The sequence below is a fragment of the Ceratotherium simum genome, chromosome 19, assembly GCF_057802395.1.
Source record: "Ceratotherium simum simum isolate JZ-2026a chromosome 19, ASM5780239v1, whole genome shotgun sequence".
In the NCBI taxonomy this organism is placed as follows: domain Eukaryota; kingdom Metazoa; phylum Chordata; class Mammalia; order Perissodactyla; family Rhinocerotidae; genus Ceratotherium; species Ceratotherium simum.
In genome coordinates, this window is record NC_141918.1 from 33,368,189 (window position 1) to 33,387,074 (window position 18,886).

Consider the following 18,886-nt stretch of genomic DNA (forward strand, 5'->3'; position numbering starts at 1 on the left):
TTATTAAATCTCAGTGTGCCAGTAGAAGTGTGTTGCTCAAGTCCAAACTCCTTTGTATGGCATACAAAGACACCCCTTATAATTTGGACCTAACCTACCTCTCCCACATCATCTTCTGTTCTCTTTAATATATATACCTTCTGTTTGGACCATCTCAAACTTTTCTCAGAGACCTTCCCTGACTCTGAAATCCAAAATAGGTTCTCTTAAATCATAGCATCTGTACTTTCTGAGGTAAATTGGGAATGGCTTAATGACCAAATGGACTGGGCTGGAGAGATGGACTGCAAAGGAAACGACAACCAGACTCAGGTTTGTAGTCTGGGAGCCTAAGTGGATGACAGAGAGAGTAGTAGGTGGAAAAAAACAGTTGAGAGAGACGATAAAGAAAAATATTTACACATTTTGAGGCTGTGGTCTGTTTGGTCAAAGAGCAAAAGGAACCAAAAAGCTGGAGTCGGATAAAGAAGATAAGGCCTTTCCTTTTCCGCTAGCATAACTTTACTCAGGGATTTCTGCAAATCGATGCCCTGCTCCGGTTCCGTGCGGAGCACAAAATGGAATTATTTACAGGGATTGGGGCGACAGTGCGCTTGAAACCACAGCTTTGGTTCCAGATTGCTTTCTCGAGCTACTGTTACACTGTTGACGTACAGCCACTGATTCACTGACTGACCTTGGGCAAGTTGCTCCTTATTCTCTATGGGTTAATCCTCCTATCTGTAAAAAGAGGATAGCATGCAATTTAGTGTTGTTATGAGGATTAATTTAGATAATACACGTGAAAAGTTACATACGAGGTGCAACAAATATTGTGGGTGGCAGATGAATGACAGGTCAATAGACAACAGATCTCCAAGCAGCAAGGGCAGGAATTTTAGAAAGTTGTATAAGGGATCTGCCCCCCAGGAGACCCGGGGAGCGAGTGCGAAGCCATCCCTTGCAATTCTTGGCCCGTATTTTCTCAGTTGGTTTGGCCGCCCCTTACCTCATGATTCGTGGGGTCCCAGACTGCAGCTTCCGCTCGCTCCGCCACGGGGCGCCCGCCCGCTGGGCCTCTGTGGGCTCAGCTGTGTGTGATGCTGAGGCCGGAACGCGACGTCCGGTATCCTAGGCAACCGCATCACTTCCGGTTTGTGGCTAGGCCGCGGCTGGCGAGAAGCCACATTTCCGCTACGTGAGCCGCGCAGGCGCCGAGCGTAGAGGGGCCGCTGGTCGGCGGCCTGCCACACCAGGTGCCTGCCCAAGTCCGACTTCCCGAGCTTGGGGAGCGGCCGCCTCCGGGGAGGTGGCGCCTGCCAGGACGGCCGGGCCTGGAGGGCGGGGCCGGGGCGCGGCTCCGGAGTCCCGAGGCTGGGCGGAGAAGCCGGGCAGCAGCAGGACCGCTTCTCCCGAGCCGGCAAGCTGGAGCTGGAACTGGAATTCCGTGGGGCCGGGGCCCCGGCTGCCGGGCAGCGGCTCCTCGAGGCCGAGGTCCCGGCGGAGAATGAGCCGGAGGCGGTGGCGGGCTCCCGGCGGAGCAGCGGGTCCGGGAGTATGCTGCGCTGGTTCATCACCGTGATCCTGTGTGCCGCCTTCCTGGGGCTGGTGAGAGCTGCTGTTGCAACCCCACGGGCCGGGGCGTGAGCACGCGGCCTGCAGAGAACGCGGCCTTCCGAGTGTCGCCTCCACCACCTGCAACCTGCGTGACGTTGGGCGTCCTAATCTGCCCGAGACTCAGTTTCGCCATCTGGAAAATGGGCAGTTTTAATCTTGGAGGGTTATTGCCAAGTGCGAAATTTGCTTTCCTGATATATTTTCCAGCTCCAGCCAACCTTCCTCCGTCTCCTCCGTGGGGTGGGGAGACGCAAGAGGGGTTGCCAGGTCTACAGTCCTGTCCCCCGCGCCCACCCAACCCTCGTATTGTTACCCAAAGCTGCTTTTCTGGGATTTCCTCTTCCTCTTCTGACCAATTTCAGCCAACCCCTTTTTTTACAGATGGGGAAATAGACCCAGAGAGGGAAAGTGACTTTTCCTGGCCACACAGCCGTCTAAGTGGTAGAGCCAGGAATCACCAATATATCTCTTGTTCTGCCAACAATCCTATGTAAAACAGACCTTCAGATCCTTCAGTGTTTTTCTTAGAGCTAACGGCAAGGCTAGAAGGACCTTTTGCCAAAACCCTTGGTCGCCCTGCTATTCCCTTGTTTCCGGACCCCCCCAACCCCATCACCTGTCTTGAATATTGGGATTCTGGGGAGTTGGGAGGATGAGTCCTCCGAGGAGAGTCGCTTCTGGTCACTTAAGGTCTTTCTCTGAGCCACAACTGATTCTTAGAGTATTTTAATTTGAAAAAAGAACAATCATTGGCGACGCCTGGTGAGCGCTCTCTGTCTGCCAGGTCCTGTTGTAAGTGCTGTGGAGGCAGGAACTAACTTGAAGAGAGCCGGGCCTCAGCCGTCCCTCCATGTACCGGGCGAGTGCTCTGCGCCTTGTGCCCAGGCCTGCTCTTAGTCCCCGACGGCTCCGGGCTTGGGCCGGGAGCACACCCAAGCCTTTAGAGCAGAGCAGTGCAATTAGAATCAGTTATTCTTGAAATGTAGAGCAATTAGAAGCATATTTTTAAATGTCCAACGAATTTCCTCTGAAAGCCAATTGTGACCCTTAATTCTTGCTAACACTACATTGTTTTTGAGTAAAATTTTATCTATGTATGTTTTTGGTGAGGAAGGTTCACCCTGAGCTAACATCTGTTGCCAATCTTCCTCTTTTGGCTTGAGGAGGATTGTCCCCAAGCTAAGATCTGTGCCAGTTTTCCTCTGTTTTGTGTGTGGGATGCTGCCATAGCTACGCTTGATGAGTGGTTTGTAGGCCAGAGCCTGGGATCCGAACCCGTGAACCCCAGGCCACCAAAGCAGAGCACTTGAACTTAACCACTAGGCAACCCTTCTGGCCCCAAAATTTTATTTTTAAAGTCATTGTATACCTATGTATGTAGTATTCTCTAAGAAAGCTTTACAGACTGTACTTTTCTGATGGCTTGGGGTTTTCTTTGAAGAAAAATGTAGATTTAAAAACGTTTCAATTGTTTATCTCCTGCATATTTTATACTCGTAATTCAGAGGAAGGACCCCATGTGCATCCAGAAATATTGCTGTCTGTTTTGACAACATCAAAGATGGGAATAATATTTTGATGGTTTAAAAAAATAATTTTTAACATTTAAATTCTTATGTTAGTTATTTGTGCATGTAGTATATTTCAAAATGTACAAAGCTATTTCAAAAATTAATGTTACTATTAATACAAAATAGTCTTTTATGGTATTGTTCAAAAAGGAAACAGAATTGCAGCAAAAAGCCAAAAGAACTGAAGAATTTTTTAAAAACTGAGAGTTGTGAAAACTAGAAAAACGGTAGGATTTGGCACACCAGAAATAGGAGTCTATGGCTCTAGTAGTACTAGTGTTGTCATCGAGGATTTTTCCTGACTGTGGGTTTCAAATTAATTTCCTGCATTACATTGAAATCCCCTCTTCCCTTTTTAATAGTGAAAAAAGCTACCACATAGATAGACATTATTTTAATGATTGTAAATAAAATCTGTTGTCTTTTTAAATTTTAGGGAATGAGTGTCGCTATCCTGGGACCCACGTTTCCAGATTTGGCAATAAACGTGAACCGCAACATCAGCAGTCTTTCTCTGATTTTTGTGGGCCGTGCCTTTGGATATTTGAGTGGCTCTGTGATTGGTGGAGTTCTTTTTGACAGTATGAATCATTTTCTACTTTTGGGTAAGTAAACACCAAGTTTAGCTTCTTTCTGACTTTCCAGGAATTTACAATTTGTTTTTAAATATGAAACATACTATCTTGCTGAATGGTTGATGACTTCAATGGACTAGTGTTTAGGCATCCTCAGTGGAAGTCAGGTTTCTCTGGTGCCTGCTTTTACCTTGGCAGTTACAGGGAATCTGTGCTGGGCCACTCTGGGAATTCAGATTAACCCGGGAGTGAGTTAGCCATCCTTAGCCTCCTGACTTCACTGTGATTTAGGCACCACCCCCTGGATCACATACTAGTTGTCCAAAGAGCTGTGCCTCTCAGGGTTTAGGGCAGATCTCCTGGGGCCACCATAGATCAGAATGAACTCCTTGAACCTGCCCAGGCTGAACCCTGGACGGAGAATGAAGGTGGGAGGGAATGGCGGGTGAAATGACATAGGCTAAATTTTTGTCCCTACTGCCCCATGTCAATGATGACCCCAGACCTTTCTACCTCACCCTTGAAATAGATGGCAAAGCTTTTAACTTATTCTTTTTTGAATAAATTGACATGTTTAAAGAAAATCTGGATTAATGTAATAAAACTGCTTTGGAAATAAGGAGAATAATTTCCTATTGTTGATGAATAAATAAATAATCCCTCTGATTTCCAAAGTGGTTGAAAGAGTGTATTTCTTGTATTTCCCTCCCTATTCCCCAAAATAATTTATTTAATACATTTCTACTACAAACTACTATAGTATTTGTAGTTTATTTTTGTGTTTTTTATTTTTTACTTCATATCTAAAAATCTCTTTAAGTTCTTAAATATGAAATATTTAAATACATAATTTTTGAGCTCTTTTGCTCTAAAACTTTGCCTTGTGGTATAATTTATAGTTTGATTATTAGCAGTGCTAGAAATTTATTTATATTAGAATAACTTAGGGCCGGCCACGTGGCTTAGCGGTTAAGTGCACGCGCTCCGCTGCTGGCGGCCCGGGTTCGGATCCCAGGTGGGCACCGACATACCGCTTCTCTGGCCACGATGAGGCCACGTCCCACATACAGCAACTAGAAGGCTGTGCAACTATGACATACAACTATCTACTGGGGCTTTGGGGGAAAAAAAATTAAATAAATAAAAATTAAAAAAAAATAACTAGAATAACTTATATTTTATAGTCCGTAAAGATCATAAAAGGTTTTAAATGAAATAACCATTTGTACAAGCTGAACTTCTCATGTACTCATTATTACTCAATTTTAATTTGACTTATTTTGCACTTTGGGGAGTTTTTATGATGTTGACTTGATCCGTGACTGCGTGAATATTGTTGTTTACTGCTGACTTTTACCTTTCTTCTCAGGGATGTCAATGTTGGCTACAACAGTTGGTCTTTATCTTGTTCCATTTTGTAAGGTGGCGGTATTACTGATTGTCATGATGTCCGTCTTTGGTGTTTCAATGGGCATTCTGGATACAGGTTCGTGAGCCCTTCACTGTCATCTCTGGGAGTAGGGACTTTCTACTAGTAAAAGTAGAACAGATGATATTAAATTGTCACTTGCTGTGTCCCCTAAAATGACACCTACTAAGTTGGTCATGGGGTCACCCCATCAGAACCACCCTGCTGGCATCGACTCTTCTTGCCAAGTAGGGTGCCTGTTTTTGAGCAGCTAACCATGGAGTGAATTTAAAGAATTTTGTTGTATGAGAGGTTGTGGATTTACAGTATCCAACCAGGGAAGGGTCCCCATGTGGGTAGTTACAGTGCAGGTGAGCGTGCTTTCATTTGGGGATAGACCTTTATCATTGCAGTATGGGAAGAATTGATGAGTTAATCAGTTAAAGTAAGTTTGGAACCATGATTTGGCTGAGCAGGCATAGAAGCAGCTACCCAATTGACAATGCACCTTGCCTTTTGAACTAAGAGAAACCTGTGCTGGGTATTATTTTCCTTTTCCTTTTCTTTCAAACGTTCCTGCCATCCTGCCGGAGAACTTCTCCATGTATCTTGATATCTTTTAAAACCTACTAAATAACACACGTGACATTTGTTCACCCCTAAAGCCAGGTTTCTCCCCCTCTTCTCTGCTCCACTGTTATTTGATATGTCAGGGAAATATTTTCTACTTTAGGCTTAGTTTAGTTGTGAAGTTACAGGGTACAATTGTATGTTTATCTGCAAATATGTTTAAAAAAAATGGAAAACTCAAGACTTGGTGCTTCTTGCCTTTCACCTTGTAGAAGGTATCCTTGTTTCCTGTAATGGGCCTCGCAGAATCCTGTAGTGTTCAGGTTCCTGAACATGTGTTTTACATCTGCTATATACATAAATAATTTTCCTCAAGTGGCTACCAATTGCAAGTACAGAAAGCTTTGGAAATTTGGCCACTGTCTGATAATAATAAATATTTAAAATATTTATAAATAAATAAATATATAAATACACCTCCCCCTCCCCCAAGCCTGATATTAGAACTGTATTATAAAAAGCCTTGTGCTAATGTGCCTGGCTCTAGGAGGTAGTGGTTTACTAGCTTGTAGAATTCCATTTGTAAGTATGTGATGTTTCAATGCTTAGAGTTCTCTGGTGGTGGTGAGTTTGAGTTCCTTAATCATAGAATTGACTTGATACATCATGCATGCAAACATGTGACAACTTAGAGTATTATAATCCTGTGCCATGTAAAATAGACTTATCCTTTTTCTAGTTGTAATGAACTGTTTTTTGCTAAGTTACTTTGATTAAATCATTTCCCCATCTTTCACTGGTAGGTGGTAACGTCCTCATCTTGGCTCTTTGGGGGGACGAAGGAGCCCCACATTTGCAGGCCTTACACTTCTGTTTTGCCTTGGGTGCCTTTTTGGCTCCCCTGCTGGCTAAATTGGCATGGGGCACGACAGCGTCTTCTGAAAACCACACAGAGGCTGACTTGAACCATTCTGCTCTCAGCTGGTCATCTGAAGCTGACTCAGAATCCCTACTCGGAGTACCTGACAATATGAATTTACTGTGGGCTTATGCTTTTATTGGTACTTATATTTTTGTAGTTTTTATCTTATTTTTTGCTCTATTTTTAAAGAAAAGCTCAAGGCAGGAAAAAGCAAAAGCATGTGCTCAGAGGTCTCGAAGAGCTAAATATCACAACATCCTGCTTTGTCTCCTTTTTCTGTTCTTCTTTTTTTATGTTGGAGCCGAAGTAACATATGGCTCGTACGTTTTCTCATTTGCAACCACTCATGCTGGCATGAAAGAAAGTGAAGCGGCCGGGCTGAACTCCATCTTCTGGGGGAGCTTTGCATCCTGCAGGGGCCTGGCAATCTTTTTTGCTGCATGTTTACAACCTGGAACCATGATCGTGTTGAGCAACATTGGCACCCTGGCGTCATCTTTATTTCTGGTGCTTTTCAACAAGAACCCAGTTTGCCTCTGGATTGCAACTTCAGTGTATGGAGCCTCGATGGCGACCACGTTTCCCAGTGGTGTTTCTTGGATCGAGCAGTACACGACTATCCATGGAAAAGCTGCAGCATTTTTTGTAATCGGTGGTTCCTTGGGAGAAATGGCCATTCCTGCAGTAATTGGAATTCTTCAAGGACAATACCCTGATTTGCCTGTAGTTTTGTACACCTCTTTGGGGTCAGCAATAACTACTGCTATTTTATTTCCTGTGATGTATGAATTAGCCACCTCACCTCTTCGTCATCAGCAAAAAGAACACAGGAAGAGTGAGGACCACAAAGCTTTGCTCTCGAGCTCTGGGCTACATGACTGTGAGGAAGAGGGTGTAGAGGAAGATGCAGAAAAATGGAATGAAATGGATTTTGAAGTGGTTGAAATGAATGATACAATGAGGAATTCTGTACTAGAGACATCTAGAAATATCTTGATGGAGCCCACAGCTGAAGTCTCCAACCAATACCACTCAAATGCTTTCGTGTTTGAGTCTTCTTCAGTTAATACTGGCAAGTCCGCTGTGAATCACCTTGCAAGACATCAGGACAAAAGAGACTAACACTTAGAGAAGATGGATTATTTACTGACTTGCTTGAATAATTGCCAGTTCTAAAGAGGCCAGTCAGAGCAGAGCCTTAGCAGATTTCCAGCATGTTCTGGGTATCAAAATTTCTAGATCAGAGTATAGCAAATGCTAAAAACGTTTTGAAACATTCTCTGATTCTCAGAATCTTCCATAAAGAACCAATGGTCTCATACAGTAGAATCTTGTTGTAAGGCTAGTGTTTGGCATGTGGCTGATTTGGTAGTATTTTACGGTCATCACCCTTCAGAGCATGCAAAGAAGGCATTTGTTTTTGAGAAGTTGGGTGCTGTTCTAGTAAAACAAAACCATCCAGTAATTGAATCAATTAGTTGAACAAATTATCAGTCGTCAGTAGTCTACCAGGGAAGTCGAGGGGAGGAGTTTGATGAAAGAACCTCTTTGAAAATGGACAGATTTTCATTAATTGCTTTACCCTGTCTGTAGCGTTGGACCAAAGAATGCTAATGACTCATTTGATTCCTGATTTCTATGAAGACAGCATAGAACAGGGCTCCCATAGACTTGGCTTTAAGCCTTGACTGCTGCTTTCCAGGCTTCTGGACCTGCACTCAGCCACTTAACTTACATTGGCTTTGTTGCTCTCATCTCCTGATCTGGGATTCTGTAAGTGAAAAGAAGATGATTTTCAAACTAGGGATCCATAAGTTTTAAAGTTTATGCAGGATGTCTGCTAGAAATTAATATAAATGCCACCCCATTCTTCATTTCAAATGAGAAGGGAAACAAAATGATAGCTTTAAGAATGTGCTACTGATTATGAATTCATGTCAATTTAAGACACTCTGTTTAATATTTTATTTGAATAATTATTTGAAGAATACATTCTTTAGTACTGTATTTCATTGATTCTAAGATGCACCTTTTTTCACATTTTTAACATCTCTGAAATCAGAATATGTCTTAAAATCAATGATTATTTAACATTGTGACAAGATTTAATTGACAGTTTTTTTCCATATATATAGCGAGAGTAACGTTGCGTTTTACAATCAATGTCTTAGATTCAGTGAAATACAGTAATTCATTCAATTATGGAGATTATACTATTTTTACAGACATTTTAAAAAGAAAAGTTATTTTTGTATGCTAATTTTCTCTATGTTCAGATGGGATTTGGAGATGCTATGTTCTGATTTGAAAAGCTGTTTCAGAGTTACTGTGTTAGTAGTCGTGCTGTGGATAGGGACTCTTGATGTCCTTTGCCTACCAGAGTCTGGGTCTGAGCCTTGCCTTTCCAGGATTTGCTATTCATTAAGTTTGGTTGGTATTCCCATCATAAGCACTGTAAACCAGGCTGCTAGTTTAATTTACAGTGAGGCACAGTCTTTTCCAGTGGTTGAAATACTTGTATCACCATCCAGGGCTCCTCCTTCCTGAGTTTGAAATACCTGGGAAACCAAAGTAATGATTAGAAAGTGGCTTGGTGGCCTAGGAGTCAAGGGTCACGAAGGGTACTTCATGTGAGTGTGGCACAGCTGGTGTGGGTGTCCTTTGATAAATGACTAGCACCAATGACAGATTTTGTTCACTTCTCTTTACCAAGTTTTATGCTGAATAACATCTAATTTCTATCTGAGTATAGTATGTCTACTTTCTCTTATTTAATTTCTATAAATTTGCCTTTGTTTTTCTTAAGTGAAATACAGTACCTTTCTTTTTTTTTTTTTTAATAATTTTATTTATTTATTTTTTCCCCCAAAGCCCCAGTACATAGTTGTATGTCATAGCTGCACATCCTTCTAGTTGCTGTATGTGGGACGCGGCCTCAGCATGGCCGGAGAAGTGGTGTGTTGGTGCACGCCCGGGATCCGAACCCGGGCCGCCAGCAGCAGAGTGCGCGCACTTAACCGCTAAGCCACGAGGCCGGCCCTACAGTACCTTTCTTGACCACTGCTCATTCACCTTATATCCCTGCCACAGTATTGGTTCATATTAATAATCTAAATTTTGGAGAGGGCTGGTGGAGAAATCAACAGAAAGAAGCCTATTCTTCTTGTTCTTGTTATACTATACTTTTCTTGTAGCTGGGGCTTGGAGATGACCTCTGCTCCATTTACTGCTTTTTCTCAGGTGGTTGGAATTTAGGCAGTAGCAGCTGTTTGGCAGCTGGGAGATGCTAGAACAGGAATTCTACCTGCAGCATCTACAGAAAAGGGGTAGGAGATGCAGCTCAGGGAGAGAAGGATGGTAATAAGAACATGGCAGAAAATTTGGTAATCCACACTGGAAAAAATACTAGAGTTCCACAAACCAACATGTGAATGGCCATGTGAGATTATAGGCATTGTTCAAGTTTGATAATGTATTTCCATATTGGAAGGATAAGACTTAGTACAGTTCCAGGAATTAGCATTCATCCTAATAATCACTTCTTAGGTAAGTGTCTGTTGATAAGCAAGTGTCCAATACCAAAGTTTTCTGTTGCTGGGTAACAAATTACCAAAATTTAGCAGCTTGAAACAACAGACATTTTTATCTCACAGTTTCCTTGGGTCAGGAATTTGGGCATGACGTCATCGGATCCTCTGTGCAGGATCTCACCGGGCTGCAATCGAGCTGTTGGTTAGAGCTGTGCTTCTTTCTGGAGCGTGGGGTCCTCTTCCAGGGCCGTGTAGCTGTTGACAGTGTTCAGTTCCTGGCTGTGGTAGACTGAGGTCCCTGCTTTTTACTGGCTGTCAGCTGGCACCGGTCTCAATTCCTAGAACCTCCCACAGTTCCTTGCCATGTGGCCCTCTCCTAGATCCTCTCACAACATGGCAGCTTATTTCTTCAAAGCCAGCAGGAGACTCTCTCGCCCCAGTCTGCTAAGCTGGAGTTTATGTAACATGAGTGATCACAGGAGTGACGTCCCATCACCTTAGCCATAGTATTCTTTTGGTTGGAAGCAAGTCACAGGTTCTGCCCAAACTCAAAGGGAGAGGCTGGTGCAGAGATGTGACTCATTGGGGGTTCACCTTTTGGTCTGTGTCTTATAGTCAGATACCTGCAAAATCAAGGTTCCAGAGAGAGAAAAAGTTTGAACTGAGGGAAAAAACCTTCAGCAGTCACTGAAAGTGATTAGAGGCCCAGCCCATCGATTGTCCTAGTGCAGGGGTGGAAGGCTCCCCGTAGGCCAGGCCAACTAACCTGATAGGGAAGAATCGTTTTTTGTTTGTGGGGCACTGGAAGGGTTAACTCAGAATTATGCTTTTTTTCCTTGACATTTTATGTCCTTTACGACGGTGCTTTTAACCTGTTCAAATGCAGCTTGACATGAGGGAAATAGGTAAATTTCAGTTTAATTGTATTTTCGTAGTCAAGTCCAAGACCGCTTTGAGAGCATTTTTCAATTACTCTGTTATTTTTTTAATGAAAAACATTTTTAAAAAATAAGTTTTTATTATAAAGGTATAAACAAGGTCATGGCAGAAGATTAGGGAAGTACATAAAACTATAAGGGATAAATATAATTAATCTATAGCCGTCTCTGGTGGTCTAGTGGTTAAGATTCAGTGCTCTCACCAAGCGGCCTGGGTTCATTCCCCGGTCAGGGAACCACCACCTGTCTGTCAGTTGTCAGACTGTGGCAGCTGCGTGTTGCTATGATGCTGAAAGCTGTGTCACTGCTATTTCAAATACTGCCAAGGTCACCCATGGTGGACAGGTTTCAGTGGAGCTTCCAGACTAAGACAGACTAGGAAAAAGGACCTGGCCACCCACTTCCAAAAAAATTGACCTTGAAAACCCTATGAATAGCAGTGGAGCATTGTCTGATATAACGCTGGAAGGTGAGAGGGTGGCACAGAAAGACTGAGCAGGGTTCCGCTCTGCTGTACGGAGAGTCGCTAGGAGTCAGCATCAACTCGAAGGCACCTAACATAAGTAATCCGTATTCCTAAACACCTACAAAAGTTCTTGCATTTCTCATCAACTTAATTTCCTAAGTAAATGGTAAGGGGTAAAAAAAATTTCTTCCTACCAGATAAGGTATCAGAAACATCTTGAATTTTGTGTCCAGAGTACAACTACAGTTGGTGGACTGGTTATTAGTTTGAAGAATTGTAGTTTATTTAAAAAAAAACATAATTGGGAGATGACCAGTATAGCAACACTTCCAGATTACAGGTAAAATGGTTTTGTTTCAGGGAGATTCCTTGAATAATCAGGATAGCTTTCTCATAACCAGAACTTTTGTTTTACCTTAGCGATGTATCATCCTGCCACTTAAAAGTTGTTGCTAAAATAGAGCTTAAAATTCTTAATGGAAGTAGATATATTGTGGGATGCCCCGTATCTGTGTTGAGTGGCACTTGTTTTGTTCCTAGTGTTGTGAGTGTGTGTGTTTGCATATATGAACCCGCAGATGTTATATGTGTTTGATATTTTCCTGTACTCTGGGAGTGCAGCAGGGGTAGAGGTGGTAGGGAAGGGATAAAAAAAAAATTAAGGTATGATTCACAGTTTGGCAGAAATGTTCTCTTTTTTTAATCGAAATTTTTGTTGAGATTATTGTAGATTGACAGGCAGTTGTACATAGTATTTTTTTTCATATTTGCTGGGTGAAGGACACTTGCTCAATCTGGAAGGGTAGAGAACTAGACTAGTGCTTCTCGTACTTTAATGTGCATTAGAATTGCTTGTTAAAATACAGATTCTAATTCAGTAGGACTCGGGTAGGGGCTGAGTTCTACATTTCTAACAGGCTCCTAGGTGATGGGGTGCTGCTGGCCCGTGGACTGACCACACTTTGGGGAGCAAGGTCTACTTTTGGGGAGTGTCGAACTCTCTGCTGCTTTTGACAGTTTGTTTGTTTTAGCTTTTCTAAATCTGACCCTAAATCTTTGGGAGTCTACTGTCCCTGTGTTCTCCCTCCTCTCACACACATGCTCCAGGACTCTGTTCTAAGACTGAGTTCTCTTCAGTCCTCTCCATTTATCACATTGGCTTTGAATATTTATTTGACATGTTTGCCGAATGCCTCCTTTTTGACAGTCTCTGTGGGAGGTGCTAAGTGTACACTGGGGAAAAGATCAGAAAGTTCCTGCCTTCATGGAACTTAGCCTCTAATGCAGTGCTGTCTGATAGAACTTTCCATGGTGATGGAAATGTTCTCTGTCTGCACTGCCCAGTAGCCACTGGCCACATTTGGTGAATTGAGCCCTTGAAATATGGTTAGTGTGACGTAGAAAATGAGTTTTTAATTTAATTTAAGTATCTACCTTGGCTAGTGCATGCTGTGTTGGATAGCACATGTCTATTGGGAGAAACAAGGTATCAAGGAATCATGGGAGATGTTTCCAGGAAGGCTTTATTTCCTGTTGTACCAGAAATTAACAAGTATCTGGTGTCAGAAAGGTGGTGGTAGATACCTTGTCAAATGGTGTAATGTAAATTATCACGGCACTTAAGAAAGGCCTGGTTTTAATGGGTCATGATGGTAGACAGTGCTGCTCAGTGATCTAAAAGAGAAAGTTTTGGCCTTCCTTGTGTGTAAAGGAACAAAACCGAGGCTAGAAACCTTGGTTGACAGAAGGAGGATTTAAGCTCTTTCTTTTAACGGACTTATGCTAGTTGGCATTTGAGCTAGGTTGAACTTGAATTGGATTTTTATTTAGGTATAAACAGTTTCATATTTAATGATTTAAAATTATATAAGACTGAATTCTTATAGTCAAAGAAAATTGTTCTTTCTTTTCCAACATGTTTCTGGGGTTGTTTTTTTGTGTGTGTGTGAGGAAGATCAGCCCTGAGCTAACATCCGTGCTAATCCTCCTCTTTTTGCTGAGGAAGACCTGCTCTCAGCTAACATCTATTGCCAATCCTCCTCCTATTTTTTTCCCCCCAAAGCCCCAGTAGATAGTTGTATGTCATAGTTGCACATCCTTCTAGTTGCTGTATGTGGGACGCGGCCTCAGCATGGCCACAGAAGCGGTGCGTCGGTGCACGCCTGGGATCCGAACCCGGGCCGCCAGTAGCAGAGTGCGCGCACTTAACTGCTAAGCCATGGGGCTGGCCCTCTGGGGTTATCTTAATTATGTCTTCTCTTGTCTTCTATTTCTGCCCTGTTTATTTTAATTGTTTCCGAGAAGATCCCTTAGGTTCTTACACTGTGGCTGTTAATTCTTATATATTGTTTTCATGTCTTCTTTTGGCTTATATTTTTAATTGCAGAATGCCTTTAGTGTCTTGGTCTCTAAATTTATTGCAGGTTGCCTTTGGTTATAGTTAATGGATGGCCTAGAGAAATTTTTTGAAGTTGTTAGATGACATGAGTAACTTAAGGGGTTGGGCCTTTTAGCTTCTGAACAACTTGTTGAGATTATAAGATGCTTTTTAAAAAAAATACTTACTTTTAATTGTGATAAAATATACATAATATAAACTTCACCATTTTAAAGAATACAGTTCAACGGCATTAAGTACATTCACGTTATTGTGCAGTCATCACTGCCATCACCCACAGAATATTTTTTTCTTGAAAAACTGAAACTCTGTGCCCATTAAACAATAACTCTCCATTCCGTCCTCCCACCAGCCCCTGACAACCATCATTCTACTTTCTGTCTCTATGAGTTTGACTACTCTAAGTACCTCATGTAAGTGGAATCAGATAGTATTTGTCCTTTTATGACTGGCTTATTTCACTTAGCATAACGTCGTCAAAGTTCATTCATGTTTTAGCGGGTGTCAGAATTTCCTTTGTAAGGCTGAATAATATTTCATTGTATGTATATTTTATTTATCCATTTATCTGTTGATGGACACTGGGTTTGCTTCCACCTTTTGGCAGTTGTGAGTAGTGCCGCTATGATGTACAAATATCTGTGTGAGTCTCTGCTGTCATTTCTGTTGGGTATGTCCCCACAAGTGAAATGACTGGATCCTATAATTCTATTTTTAATTTTTTTGAGTGCTTTCTTTTTATTATTTCGCTTAGATATGTCCTAATCCAGTTTTTCCAGAAAAGACCAGCTGTAGGAAGAAGCTAGAGAAACACAAACTTTTGTTAGTACCGTTTCAAACTCTAGCCAAACTTCTGGCCCGTTAAAATCAGCTCAGTATCACCCACATACTGAGTAAGTGAACTCAAAGAAAGGTTATGTCAGGCATCTACCTCAAAGTTTTGTTGTCTCTGCTTCCAGTTTTTGTTCCGTCATTGAGCAAGCGTTTGAGAGCTTAGTTTGTTCTAGGCGCTGTAGACTAAGTACTAATGAACTTCCTCTCCTGGCCTTGGAGTACCGAGCATGGTAATCATGTATTGTGGAGTTTTGATCCCAGTTTTCTGCTAAACGAGTCATCTTGTGTCCTGCTTGTGCGCTCCTTTGTTTATAAACACAGGGCCCCTCTGGCCACCTTAGAACCAGATGGAGTGTGGTTGGGGAACCATGGGCTGTGACGGGCCTGGAGCCCCCAGGAGCTGGGCCCAGTGCTGGGGCCAGGCTGTTCTCTACCTCTTTCTCACAGAGGCTCTGGCACTCTGTGGGACTTCTCCCTGTCCCTCCTTCCTCCTGGCCCATCCTCTGTTTATCTCTGGTCCAAATTCCGGAAGGATCTGGACTGACTTGAGTAGCTGCCATTGCCCTTATTGGGCAGAGCCCTTTGCCCCAGCCTCAGGAGTTGGTCAGCCTATGAATGGGCCCCCCTTGGATCGGTGCCTGCTGCCCCCATCCAGAGAGTGGCCACCTCCACACTCCTGCCACTGCTCTGAGTCAGGAGCTGTTAGAACCAAAAGGGGAGGTCCCCTGTCTGCTCTGTAGCTGGGGTAGTGCTGGGCTTAGTGAATATTTGCTTGAACAGGAGAGGTTCTCGGGCCCTGGAGCTGATGGTCTGGTTCATGGTTTGACTCAGAATTTGAAAAACAAAATCACACCGCTTTGCAGACCTTTTCTGAAGAGCTTATTATACAAGGTTAGTAGTGGACTGTTTGATTTCCAAGGAAAAAAGCTCTGTCCTAATAGGGTACAATGTATACTTGAGTGAGATACAAGAGGATTCCCAGTTTGCGAGAGATACTATTACAGCTCTAATCTCTGTGGACCAGAAGGATTTCCAAGTCCACACATTTCAGTCATTTACTGGGTATTTACTGAGCATTTACTATGTTCAGTAATCAGGCCCTGGGAATATGACAGAGGATAAGGATGGTAATAGGTTTTACCCAGTTCCAGAAAAGTCAGTAAAGTAGCCAAGCTCTTATTTCCTTGGTGTATGTTTCTGTCTGTTCATTTCCAGTATTTTTCACCTGTAATCTTTGGGGTCATTCTTGATTTAGAGTTTTATAAAAATTAATTAGTATAATGCAGTTGAGGTTACTATAGCGAAAACTTGCTTGAGAAGGCTACAGCAGAGGAGTCTGACACCAGCCTTGGAATTTCTTCAGTACAGCCAAAGGACACGTTAATGTTGAACCGGATCTTGGGTTACACCTCTGAACATCCGAGGCTTTCTCAGCCCTGTCACTCATCACTTGCATAGAACTTACTGCCCTTAGGAGGAGATTACCCAGTTCTGAGTCCAAACACTCTTTGGGCCTTTATCTTTGTTGAAGAAAGACCCAGAGACAGAAGCATTTAGGAAAGAAAAAGTTTCCCTGCGAAGAGAGCGAGAGGACTGGCCTGCCAAATAAGAACGCAAGTATTTAAAGGAAAAAGGGAAGACCCACCAAGGTTTCCAAGTTTGCATTAGTTCATGGTGGAACAGCAGCAGCTCTCCCACATGATTAGCACATTCACAAAGGTCGTGACAAGCCCTCAGACATCAGCGCAGCAAAAACCAGGGATAAAACTGCTTTCATTAGGGAGTCCAGGCTTCTGGGAAATGCTCCAGGTTTTATTGTTTTTGAGATGGGAACTGGTTAGATGATTCTGTTATGTTTGGTTTATCTCAGGGTGTGAAGTGCCTCCTCCTGACTGTGATATGGGAGGGGCTTAATCCTATTGAAGGTGGGGCAGAGTGACATTCTGCTTCTGCTCTGCCAGAGTCCATAAGCTCCAGGAGGACCAAGGACCCAAGGGGAAAGCGTGATTGCAGTGTGTCTTCTTGTCCCCTGTCCAAGAGATAAGCCTTCACTCCGATGGTTTTTAACCCTGAACCCAGGAATGTTCAAAAACTCCTGATGCCCAGCATTTTTACTTTAATATGAATTTAATTAGTCTGGAGTGGATCCTGAGTATGGGTATTTTTAAAAGTGCCCTGGGTACTTGTGATGTGCAGCCGAGGTTGAGAACCACTGCTTTTATCAATGCAGAGAACTGGAGCCTCTGCTAGTCACAGGGGTTTTAAAGGCTAATTTACAGCTTGGTTAAGTCGTGCTGCTTTTGTAGATGCTTGAAATTCTGTGCACATGCTCTGAAGGAAAACTGGTGAGGAAGAGCTCTCCTGTTCCCTGTTCCCTCCACGGCTGCTTGGTCAGTTAAAGGGGGTAATCCATACTGTTGTTTGAAATCCTGCCCAAAATGAAACTGAACCTGGACCTTTTGGAGGTTGCCCTTCTAGACAGGTTTTCACTAATCAGTTTTGGTCCGAGGGGCTGTAAGGCAAAGGAGTGATCTTGTAGATTTATTACATCTGGATTTAAGACTGCTTACTGTACATGGCTTTGTACAATGTAAAGCTTGTTTGAATAAAATATTTATATAAATAAATACTGATGTTGGCTTAAGATAAGATTTGTCTCATTTCATTGATGTTTAAAAATGAGTTTGACATCTCTCCTTCAGAAATTAGTCAAGAGTATTTCCAGATTTTAGATTATGAGTGCTCCAAAATGTATGTGATAGTTGCATTGGGTCCCTAAAATGTGAATAGTATTTTATTTTCACTTTACATAGATATTTTAGAAATGACACCTAACATCTTTGATGACATCTAACATTTTTGGCTCTTCAGCTTCTCTTAGGAAGTTTATGGTCTAATTTCTAAACTTACAAGTCCACCAAGATACTGGCTGGATACCTTGGTTAATATTTTACTTGAATAATAACTCTCTAACTAAGATGATTCTAGATATATATCTGTTTGCGAGTGGAAAGGAAGTTTTCAGGGTTGCACATCAGGCAGAAATTGGGACGCATCTCCTTGCTTCCCTTCTGTACAGGGCACGGCAGCTGAAAGCCTGCTGTGGTGACCACAGCCCTATCTTTTAACTTGTTCAGAAACAGCTATAGTGATAGTCTGGTTAAATGCTTCTGACTTGGAGCATGACTGAGGTGCACAGCAACCTCTCCACCCCCTTCACGCTCTACTGGAGTCTTGAGAAAAGATACTTCTAAAAGTGGGCGTGTTTAAGCTGGGAGAAACTAAATGACCACGCCCTCCCTGGCCTTATCTGAGCAGTTATAAATGACATTCCCGGTGCCTTTATTTGAGTGCTGCCATCTCTGCTTTCAGTGACCTAAGTTTACAGCTGTGCACTCTGCTCTGGGCAGGGATCCTCTTGGACCTTTGCCTCATGCCAGGGACTCTGGGCAAAGCTTGGCCTTTTCTGGCTCCTCCTAAATAACAAATTCTAGAAGACTTGGCGTAGGGCTAGGTATGGCAGGCTTTCACATATGACTGACTGATATCCAAAGGTCACCAACACGTTCCATGAGGAAGCAGAGGCTCGATTTATTGTTCCCCTCCCACTTGCTCTTTCATGGGTTTGGTTAGGCGTGAGAGTGGCCCGAGTGACTACCACGCACTCCTAAGGGTTCCCTGGGGCAGGGGATGGGGTAGGAGACTGTGGATCACAAGGACAGGCTTCAAGACTGGCTGGGCCCTTCTGCTGCCTCTCACTGGAGAAGATAATGGTTTGGGAGTAGAATTTTTCTCTTTGCTCACTCCAGCAGCCATTTCATTTTCTCTCCTTTGGGAAACTTTGATGGATCCAGTAGAACACATGAAAAAAGCTCATGTGTGTGGTGGTTAAGAGCGTGGGATCTGGAGTCTGTCAGCTTGGATGTGAAGTCTGAGTGTGCCGCCTACTACCCAGGCCATATCACTTAATCTCTCTGTTCCTAGGTTTTCTTTCATGGGGTAGGCAGTGAGGCTTAAATGAGGTAATGTTTATAAAGCACTTAGCATATTGCTGCATACTTACATGAGGTTGAATTAG

General features: G+C 42.9%; 1 protein-coding gene across 2 annotated transcripts; it reads left to right on the forward strand.

Annotated features, from left to right (window-relative positions):
* The first annotated feature begins 1,196 nt into the window (after positions 1–1,196).
* On the forward strand, positions 1,197–17,451 carry SLC60A2 (solute carrier family 60 member 2). Of its 2 annotated transcripts, XM_004422218.3 has the most exons (4): positions 1,197–1,587; positions 3,604–3,772; positions 5,112–5,228; positions 6,524–17,451. In XM_004422218.3, the coding sequence occupies exons 1-4, from the start codon at positions 1,537–1,539 to the stop codon at positions 7,762–7,764; spliced, it is 1,578 nt and encodes a 525-aa protein (XP_004422275.1). In that variant the 5' UTR covers positions 1,197–1,536; the 3' UTR covers positions 7,765–17,451. The 2 variants fall into 2 exon arrangements, with proteins under 2 accessions (XP_004422275.1, XP_087300134.1); XM_087444008.1 differs by lacking the exon at positions 1,197–1,587 and having other exon boundaries at positions 3,660–3,772; positions 5,165–5,228.
* The last annotated feature ends 1,435 nt before the right edge of the window (positions 17,452–18,886 follow it).